Source organism: Lolium rigidum, chromosome 6 (assembly GCF_022539505.1).
Source record: "Lolium rigidum isolate FL_2022 chromosome 6, APGP_CSIRO_Lrig_0.1, whole genome shotgun sequence".
Lineage (NCBI taxonomy): Eukaryota > Viridiplantae > Streptophyta > Magnoliopsida > Poales > Poaceae > Lolium > Lolium rigidum.
Window position 1 is genome coordinate 118,683,934 of NC_061513.1, and position 10,846 is coordinate 118,694,779.

Here is a 10,846-nt window from a genome sequence, read left to right on the forward strand (position 1 = left end):
CATAAAAATAGAACAACCATTATTCTCAGACTTGAATGAATAACCGTCTTGCATTAAACAAGATCCAGATATAATGTTCATGCTCAACGCGGGTACAAAATAACAATTATTTAGGCTTAAAACTAATCCCGAAGGTAGAAGTAGAGGAAGTGTGCCGACAGCGATCACATCGACTTTGGATCCATTTCCAACGCGCATCGTCACTTCATCTTTCAGTAGTCTTCGTTTATTCTTTAGTTCCTGTTTCGAGTTACGGATATGAGCAACCGAACCAGTATCAAATACCCAGGTACTAGAACGAGAACCAGTGAGATAAACATCTATAACATGTATATCGGATATACCTTCTTTCTTCTTCTTGACAAGGCCGCTCTTCGGATCAGCCGGATACTTGGAGCAATTACGCTTCCGGTGTCCCTTCTCCTTGCGGTAATAGCACTCAGCATCGGGCTTAGGGCCGTTCTTAGGTTTCATAGGAGGCGTGGCAGCTTTCTTGCCACCCTTCTTGAATTTTCCCTTAGACTTGCCCTGTTTCTTGAAACCGGTGGTCTTGTTGACCATCAACACTTGGTGCTCTTTCTTGATCTCAATCTCAGCAGCTTTTAGCATGCCAAAGAGTTCGAGGTAACTCCTTGTTCATGTTCTGCATATTGTAGTTCATCACAAAGTTCTTGTAACTTGGTGGCAGTGATTGAAGGACACGATTAATCCCCAGTCTGTTAGGAATCACTATTCCCAAGTCACTGAGTTTCTTCGCATGCCCGGTCATGGCGAGCATGTGCTCACTAACTGAGCTACCTTCTTCCATCATGCAGCTGAAAAATTGTTTCGATGCTTCATAGCATTCCACGGCCGCATGAGTCTCAAAAATAGTCTTCAACTCTTTCATCAACTCATGAGGATCGTGGTGCTCAAAACGTTTTTGAAGATCGGATTCCAGACTGCATAAGATGGCACACCGAACTTGAGAGTACCGAGTTTTCCGAGTCGCGTAAACAACTTTTACTTCATCGGTTTCAGTTTCGCAGGAGGGTCACCTAGCGGTGCATCAAGCACATATTGCAGATTTCCGCCGGAGAGGAAGATCCTCACATGACGGAACCGGTCGGTGAAGTTGCTACCGTTGCTCTTAAGCTTTTCTTTCTCTAGGAACTGGTTAAAATTGATTGGGGACGCCATCTCTACAACATATATTTGCAATAGTTTAGACTAAGTTTATGACAAATTGAGTTCAAATTTTAATTCAACATAATTAAAAATCTAGGTGAACTCCCACTCAAAACAATATCCCTCGCATTGTCTTAGTGATCACACGAACCAAATCCACCACACCATAGTCCGATCATCACGAGACAAGGTGTAATTTCAATGGCGAACACTCAAAGTGTTCATCATATCAACCATATGATTCATGCTCTACCTTTCGGTATCATGTGTTCCGAGACCATGTCTGTACATGCTAGGCTCGTCAAGGCCACCTTAGTATCCGCATGTGCAAAAACTGGCTTGCACCCGTTGTATGCACTTGTTGATTCTATCACACCCGATCATCACGAGATGCTTCGAAACGACAAGTCTTGGCAACGGTGCTACTAAGGATGAACACTTTATTATCTTGAGATTTTAGTGAGGGATCATCTTATAATGCTACCGTCGCGATCTAAGCAAAATAAGATGCATAAAAGGATTAACATCACATGCGGTTCATATGTGATATGATATGGCCCTTTTGTCTTTGCGCCTTTGATCTTCATCTCCAAAGCACGGACATGATCTCCATCATCTTTGGGCATGATCTCCATCATCGTCGGCGTAGCGTCAAGGTCAATGGCGCCGTCTTCATGATTGTCCTCCATGTAGCAACTATTACAACTACTTTGAAATACTACTCAACATGAAATTTAAAGACAACCATAAGGCTCCTGCCGGTTGCCACAATACAATAATGATCATCTCATACATATTCATCATCACATTATGGCCATATCACATCACCAAACCCTGCAAAAACAAGTTAGACGCTCTCTAATTTGGTTTGCATATTTTACGTGGTTTAGGGTTTTCGATATAGATCTAATCTACCTACGAACATGAACCACAACGTTGATACTAATGTTGTCAATAGAAGAGTAAATTGAATCTTTACTATAGTAGGAGAGACGAGACACCCGCAAAGCCTCTTATGCAATACAAGTTGCATGTCGAACGAGGAACAAGTCTCATGAACGCGGTCATGTAAAGTTAGTCCGAGCCGCTTCATCCCACTATGCCATAAAGATGCAAAGTACTCAACTAAAGATAACAAGAGCATCAACGCCCACAAAACCATTGTGTTCTACTCGTGCAACCATCTATGCATAGACACGGCTCTGATACCACTGTAGGACAACGTAGCATAGAAAACAAAAAATTTCCTACCGCGAACACGCAATCCAAGCCAAGATGCAATCTAGAAGACGGTAGCAACGAGGGGGTATCGAGTCTCACCCTTGAAGAGATTCCAAAGCCTACAAGATGAGGCTCTTGTTGCTGCGGTAGACGTTCACTTGCCGCTTGCAAAAGCGCGTAGAAGATCTTGATCACGATCGGTTCCGGCGCCACGAACGGGCAGCACCTCCGTACTCGGTCACACGTTCGGTTGTTGATGAAGACGACGTCCACCTCCCGTTCCGGCGGGCAGCGGAAGTAGTAGCTCCTCTTGAATCCGACGGCACGACGGCGTGGTGTCGGTGGCGGTGGAGAACTCCGGCGGAGCTTCGCTAAAGCACGCGGGAGCTATGGAGGAGAAGGGGACGGCTAGGGTTTGGGAGGGGGTGGCCGGCCACTCAAGGGGGCGGCCAGGTTGTGGTCTTGGGGTGGCCGGCCCCCTCCCTTGGCCCCTCATTATATAGGTGGATCCCCAAGAGTTGGTCTCCAAGTCTTCGAATAATACCCGAACCAAAAACCTTCCATAGGGAGGGGAAACCTAGCCAAGCTAGGACTCCCACCAAGGTGGGAGTTCCACCTACCATATGGGGGGTGGCCGGCCCCCTAAGGGGGAGTCCACTTGGGACTCCTCCCCCACTAGGGTTGGCCGGCCATGGAGGTGGAGTCCCATGTGGACTCCACCTTCCTTGGTGGTTTCTTCCGGACTTTTCTAGAACCTTCTAGAACCTTCCATAGAACCTTCCGCGACATTTTATTCACATAAAATGACATCCTATATATGAATCTTATTCTCCGGACCATTCCGGAACTCCTCGTGATGTCCGGGACTCCGAACAAATATTCCAACTCCATTCCATATTCAAGTACTACCATTTCAACATCCAACTTTAAGTGTGTCACCCTACGGTTCGTGAACTATGCGGACATGGTTGAGTACTCACTCCGACCAATAACCAATAGCGGGATCCGGAGATCCATAATGGCTCCCACATATTCAACGATGACTTTAGTGATCGAATGAACCATTCACATATAATACCAATTCCCTTTGTCTCGCGATATTTTACTTGTCCGAGGTTTGATCTTCGGTATCACTCTATAGCTTGTTCAACCTCGTCTTATGACAAGTACTCTTTACTCGTACCGTGGTATGTGGTGTCTTATGAACTTATTCATATGCTTGCAAGACATTAGACGACATTCCACCGAGAGGGCCCAGAGTATATCTATCCGTCATCGGGATGGACAAATCCCACCGTTGATCCATATGCCTCAACTCATACTTTCCGGATACTTAATCCCACCTTTATAGCCACCCATTTACGCGAGTGGTGTTTGGTGTAATCAAAGTACCTATCCGGTATAAGTGATTTATATGATCTCATGGTCATAAGGACTAGGTAACTATGTATCGAAAGCTTATAGCAAATAACTTAATGACGAGATCTTATGCTACGCTTAATTGGGTGTATCCATTACATCATTCATATAGTGATATAACCTTGTTATTAATAACATCCAATGTTCATGATTATGAAACTAATCATCCATTAATCAACAAGCTAGTTTAAGAGGCATACTAGGGACTTCTTTGTTGTCTACATATCACACATGTACTAATGTTTCGGTTAATACAATTATAGCATGATATATAAACATTTATCATAAACATAAAGATATAAATAATAACCACTTTATTATTGCCTCTAGGGCATATCTTCTTCACTCTCCTCCCTCCCGTCTGTGAGAGCCCCTCGGCCACATCGAGCCTCTCTCTCCCTCCTCCCCTGTGGCTCGGCCGGCCGGAGACGACGGGGGAGAGGGGCTCGGCCGCTTCTGTATAGTTTTAGGGCTAGTCTTCTAGGTTTTGTCCATGTGGAGTTTGGCGAGATGCCATGGGGATGCAAGCTGCTGAGGTTTCCGAGCTCCTCATGGCGGCGATTGGTGGTGGCGTGCTTGCCCTTAATGCTCCGGTGGAAGGAGATGGGGGCGAACACGGCAGCGCCAAGATCGTCTTCAATAAAGATCGAGGTGGGCTCTCCAAATCGGGGAGAACGAATCGATCTCCTTCCTCTGCTTCGCCATCATGGTGATGGCCACGGAGGGAAGAGTCAATCTGCTCTCCTTTGCAGATCTACAGAGCGGTGGTTCTGGAAGATTGTGGTTTCTACCACTAGCTTTCTCTGGCGAGTTCATCAACGGGGAACACAAGCTGGCATCTCTGCCTCGCCCCCAAATCTCATGGTCGACAGGCGGCCCTCGACCAGGAGCTCAACCTCCCCCAGATGCCTTCTTCAACCTCGCACTGGAGCTCGCCATCACCTCTTCTCCAAGTGGTTCGTCCCTGGAGGCGTTCCGATGGCCGGCGCGGTTGATTCTTCGTCGGTATGGAGAGCACATCGAGCTACTTCCTCTCCGATCTCGGTGCTCTGCGCCTAGAGGTCGCCGACGTGCGGTGGAGTTGGAGCCCGAGCACTGGATTGCTTTTCCTATATGTTGCTAGGGTCCTTTTTGCATATTTCGTGGCCTGTACTTCAAATTTTAGGTTTTTCAGGCCAGTAGAAGCAAAAGGGCAACGATGTAAATTTTCTACCCACCACTAGTAATGAATCTTCTAGGCCTTTGGATGCCATCTTTATTCAAAAAAATATATATCTTCAACAAGACAAATGAGTCTTGACTCCTTCAGATGGGTTCAAAATTTCTCGTACAATGTCACCAAAATAGACGTTGCTCTACCATTTTGCAGTTTCTCCGGAATTTAAGTTGTCCACTGCCGCAAAATTCATGCGTTCAATCGCAGCCTTCAATTTCACGGCTTCACACATTGTGATCCAGTTTTGCCTTTCAGCGCTGGCTGCCGAGGTGAACGGTCGCTCTCGCCTCCACATCAAGAAGCAGGAATCGGTACGCCTAGTTCGACCCTACTTGCCACCGGCAACATAGTACAGCTGCCTGATTGCATGAGCTGATCCACTCATCTCTTCGTCTCCACATACCAGCTAAGGTCTGCTTGCAAGATGTTCGGCGGAATGCTCTACAGGGTGCAAGCAGTTTAAAGTCGAAGAACAGACACACCAACCGTTCGACAGAATGCCTGTGAGAAACAAGCCACGCCGCAGTCACCTGGGTGAGCTAGCTGGGCGCACTTCATACAAGTCTTCTGTTTGTTCAGTGCTGTTCAGCAAATTGTTGGAAATTGAGCTTCTAAAAAGAATAAATGGTCAAAAAATATGTGACCATCAACAAATAGATACTTAATGTTGAGCCACCGCACCACAGGATCCAAGTCCACGGCACAAATATTTACAGCCTGGCAAAATATTCACACCCATGTGGCCATGGCTGAATTTACCCTTTACATTGCACCGCTCTGCAATTGTTTTATCAAATCAAATGAACATAAATTGAGTTACTATGATTTAAATATTCATAGGTTAGGAACTCAGAATCTAGGCTGGTCGAAAACAAAGTAGTAAGCAAGCGCAGCAGGAACTGCAACCATCATTCCAACAATTATCCTGCGAGAGAAGAGGATGGTAAGTTTGTTGTTCCATAGTAAGCTTCTTCTTGTTTATGTTTGGGTGGTGGGAGATTAACTTACGCAGTGCTTAGGATATCTGCGTGCACATTATACTCCTTCGCAAACACAAATGGCACTATTCCTTGAGGTAGAGCTGCCTGCGTTGGAAGCTTCCGAGGTCAGGCATAATTTTTCGTATTCGAATTTCACGCAATTTTGAAACACCACATGTACAGAGGTCAATTGAAAGAACGGAGTGTAACTTACCTGCACAATGGTCACCTTGAGCAAGATTCCACGCATCCCAACGGCATAGGAAGAGATAACCATCAGGGCTGGTCCTAGGAAGAACCTGATGCTAAGTGATAGTAGCATCTTCTTAGTTCCGCAGGCTATAATTTTTGTTTGTAGAGCAGTGAAAAGGCCTGTAAAGAACTAGAAGTTATTATGACTACGACTAGTTTTTACAAAGTTTATCTTCATATGCTAATTTTAAGTTTTCTGGTGAAATTCACACCTAGGCTGAACATTGCCATTCCCAGCCCTCCATCTGAGAGTATTCTTACAGAGTTGCTTAAGATCAAGGGTAACTGTATTTGCCACCTGCAAGACATGTTATGCAGCCACATGTGATAATTGCTGCATTCCAGTTTGAGATGTAAGTTTGATTCATATAAATCCATGTTAATACCTGAAGCTAATTAGTGCCCAAATTAAACCGATCAGGCATGCGTGCATGTTTGGATTCATCACTAGCTTCTTTCCAACCACCAACAAAAAGCGAAAAGCCCTAGAACATCTTGCTGTTACACCTTTCGACTGGCCCTCTTGGTATGTTTGTTGTGTAGTTCCTATAGTACCCGGTTCTTCCTCAGCTTTGAAATATGACATATGAGAGAAAAAACAGCTAATTAAATAAACTAGATAAAACCTCACAAGATAAGCTGGCTTTACTTTCATGAGCATCTGATAGGTTTGAAATATTTTAACAATGGTCATGGGATAATTCAGAAATGTTATCTCATTGTTTCAGACAAGTGTAGTGCATAAAAGATAAACTGCATTCCAGTAAAATATCTCAAGTAAATGCTGCTGTGAGCAATCAGATCATGGATAATCGTTTTTTTTGAATCAGCTATAGTACTTAAATTACTCTTGTCTTTCTGATGTTAAATGTAACCGGAGGTTCCCGCACAATAACAGCAACCTTAAGAATGCACTTCTGAATAAGGAAAACAAAGAAATGAATGTCGGAAGAACCTCTTGCGTCTTTACTCAATAAAAAACAAGGCTAATTAATTGATGCTGTAAGATCAAACGACTTATGTATCATCCTTAATATATTTCAGACTCTTACCTAAAATTTCAGATGATGGTGTGGCAGCGATTCCTTTAGCAGCCCGGAATTCAAGCAGAAAGAGAAGAAGTGTGTACCAAATTAGGCTCTGTAGGACAACTATTTGACTTATCAGCTTGACAGCTTCATCGCCATACATTCCTTTCAGCAAGGGGATACCAACAATCAATGTATTGGGCAGTGTCGACAAAGAGAAACCAGTAATCAGCCAATCAAACTTCTTGGTGCAACATGCTCTGGAAATGGCTGCGAATCCCAGCAGGGCGAGCGACTTCTGTAGGATGTCTGCAAATATGAGCTTGAGGTTCATGTCGTAAGGATTGTTTGTAGAGATGACCTGGAAAGAGAGAAGAGGGATGGAGAACTTGGCTACGAACTTGTTGATCCCAGAGCACTGCTCTGGGGTGAACAACTTCCACCATTTTATGGATAGGTAGGCTAGTATCATGGCTACATACAGTGGTACTGTCGCTTCAAGAACATGGTAGATGGCAACCCAAGATATCATAATGGAGAGAGGAGCCTGAAGAACACTCCAAATTTCTTGCCGGGTTGAGATCTAGAAAGCTTTTGGGCGCACTGTTGCTGCCTTATATAGACCAACGACAGAAGCCAGGTTTTGTGCAAACTTTTCCATGCAGGGGTTTAGCTTTAGCAGCGCCTTTCAAATTGTCCAAGTTACCCATGCTGATTAAATCACTCTTGCAGCTTTGTTACTAAACATCTGAAGAGAAAACTATGTATGTAGGACCCCTCTTTGTGAATGATGATACCGATTGACCATGTTTGTGTTGAATGTAAAGGAGTGAGATGATTACGTGGACTAAATCCTGTCTTTATCCAGATTCATGTCTTTCAACCAACTAAAAGTGCCTTATTATTTTATTTACCTGCTTAAATATGATAATAATAATGAAAGAGCATTCCAGAATATTAAGAAATGGCCTTTTGGTAAGCTTCCCTATACCTTGTTTACTCAGTGGACCTCTAGATTTTGTCATGTTAATAACTCGATGTACCTTCTAATATTTCTAGTGTTCTTGAGCTATAACCATCTGTGGGGCATGAATTTTATTAGGGGGGCTCATCGTGTACCCAGAAATTTTTTTATGCTTTCTTTGTGCCGCTTTTTTTCTAGGAAATCTCCTTATGTTTTTTACGGAAAATAAATTATTTTATCTGACTTCTCCATAAGCTATTTGCTGTATCTTTTCTGTCTGAACTCAGGCACCACTCTTAAAAATGTCACAAATGAAGTGCAGAATCAAGGCGTGTTTAATGGGTTGTGTTCCTCTTCTGCAACTAGCTAAGTTAGCTGTGGCTCGTTAGCATGAGACACATTGCGCAGCATGCTAAGGAGTACAATGACCAACGCATGTGCCCCAACAGTTCAAAGGCAGAATAGCATTTTTTTTTCTCTTGTCCTTTTGTTTTCTGGTCAGCAGAACAGGACTTTGGAAAAAGAAATCGTGTGACAACTCCAGCAAATGATACAGAAGCTTTGGCATAGCTTGTCGGTCTGGTGTTTAATTGATCATCACTTCAGCAGAGTTCAATTCGCCCAGCAGCATGGTGGTCCACACTTTACTATGAGAAGAACTATTGAACTAACTTGTTATGTTCCGTCAGATGATAAATATTTTACTTATATGTGCATTTCATTCAGGGCCGTATGGCTCAGTGTTTACACCCAGTAAAAATTAGTGATAATTCTCTTACTAGTACCTACAGTTTACTTTTTTTTGTTTTGTTTGAGAAATACAGTTTACTTGTACTGCTCTTACATTGCCATCCTACTGTTGTAAATACTATGCAGAGTGCAGTGATATGCTTATATTTATAGAAAGTGTGTTGCTTAAACTAACAGCATGTTTTCTTGTCCTTCCAGGAGTTTTTTTTTTTTGCTCCAGCTTCCTGCCATGTATTACCCCTGGAAAGCTGATAAGTAGAAGACAAGAATAAAGAAGTTAATTGTGGAGGAAGCAACGAAGATATGTACTTGTCCAGTTCACCAGATTTTTCCTGCTTGGCCAATTGTAGCAAAAGGCCCGAATGAGTGCTTGGTGAAACTTGCTTTGAGACCATGGCATTTTTCCCATAAGTAGGAACAGTGCATCTTCTTTAGCTCAAGTGAAGGCTTCCCATTTACTGCCCCTCTTTATGCTCTTCATCAGCTGTACCCTGTTATGTTTGGCAACCCTTGCAAGCTAACAAGTTACCATTCTGATGTTGGTCTTGCAGAATCACCCAGGCCAGGCGAGAGGGGATATTCCGCAACTAGTTGCGCCCGCACCCCATTTTTGTTCTGACATTTCTAAGTTTCCAAAAATTGCAAACTAAAATTCTAGATATACATTCTGTTGTATCTTGTGCATCCGTCAAATTTCATCCAAAAATATGTCAAAATGCGGCCTACACAAAAAGAACAAATGATGTGTAAATAGTACGTGACACTATTTACGTACGTCTTCTCTTTTTTACACAGGTCATATTTTGACATATTTTTGGATGAAACTTCACAGATGCACAAGACACAACATAATGTATGTCTAGAATTTTAGTTTGTATTTTTTGGAAACTTAAAAGTGTCACAAAAAAAAATGGGGTGCGGGCGCAACTAGTTGCAAATGAGAGTTTCCCCAGGCTAGAGAGGGGATATTCCGCAACTAGTTTTATCTCTTTGCATGGGTCACACTCTACGCTTCAGCTAGGATGCTTGTACAAGGAGGTATTCTCTCGATAAAAAGAGATTCTTGTAAAAGAGGTTCACTCTGAACAAAAAAGAGAGGAGATCCTTATAAAAGGGGTTTGCACTAATGTCATTGTTTATATTATTTAGGAAAAGGTTAAGGGTTTGAGATCATGTTATGAAACGCAGCATCTTAATTCTGATTTTGGATTGTAACTGTTTGCTGTACCTACATTCTAATTTGGATCAGAGACGTGTGGTGCAAGTCGATTAACCTGCCAAGGATAACACATCTTCGTCAGTTTTTCCAAAGCGCTCGCTGGACATGGTAGCTGGCATGGTTGACAGCCCTCGCAAGTTTGCAGGTAACCGTGCGTTCTGATCTTGATGTAATGATCTTGCAGTTGCAGGGTATCCGAGAACTTTGGCTTTATACACCCTCGATCTTTTACCTTCTTTGCATGTCTGTGAACTTGTCTCTTCCAGGAGGTTCGTGAAAACGTACAGTCCACACACACTAAAAGCAGGAGCACAGCTGGACGCTGTTTGTACGCTGTTTGTAACGTGAACCGCACAGGGTCTGCAGAGTCTTGTCTGATAATGCACCGGATTTCACTGTTCAAGCGCAGTAACCAAGCGTGTGAGAGAAATGACCACCATATTTCGTTGCGTTTCAATATCCGAAACATGGCCAAACTTAATGATACTTGGCACTTGGTAGCCGGAATCGCGAAATAAGAAATAGTGTAAATTCGAAGGGAACCTCTTGCAGGGGACCTCCCGTGCACGGGGACAATTTGTTCCCATGCCAAGGTTGTCAAAATCATACTCCCACCGTCCCATAAAAGTT

The 10,846-nt window shown here is 43.4% G+C and overlaps 1 protein-coding gene across 1 annotated transcript; it reads right to left on the minus strand.

The window, feature by feature from the left end:
- Nucleotides 1-5,872: 5,872 nt before the first annotated feature.
- LOC124663201 (probable auxin efflux carrier component 8) lies at nt 5,873-7,815 on the minus strand. Its single transcript, XM_047200928.1, has 6 exons — nt 7,308-7,815; nt 6,642-6,825; nt 6,468-6,553; nt 6,218-6,375; nt 6,032-6,108; nt 5,873-5,948 (listed from the first exon to the last, which is right to left on the minus strand). Exons 1-6 carry the CDS (start codon nt 7,813-7,815, stop codon nt 5,873-5,875), a joined length of 1,089 nt encoding a protein of 362 aa, XP_047056884.1.
- Nucleotides 7,816-10,846: the final 3,031 nt, after the last annotated feature.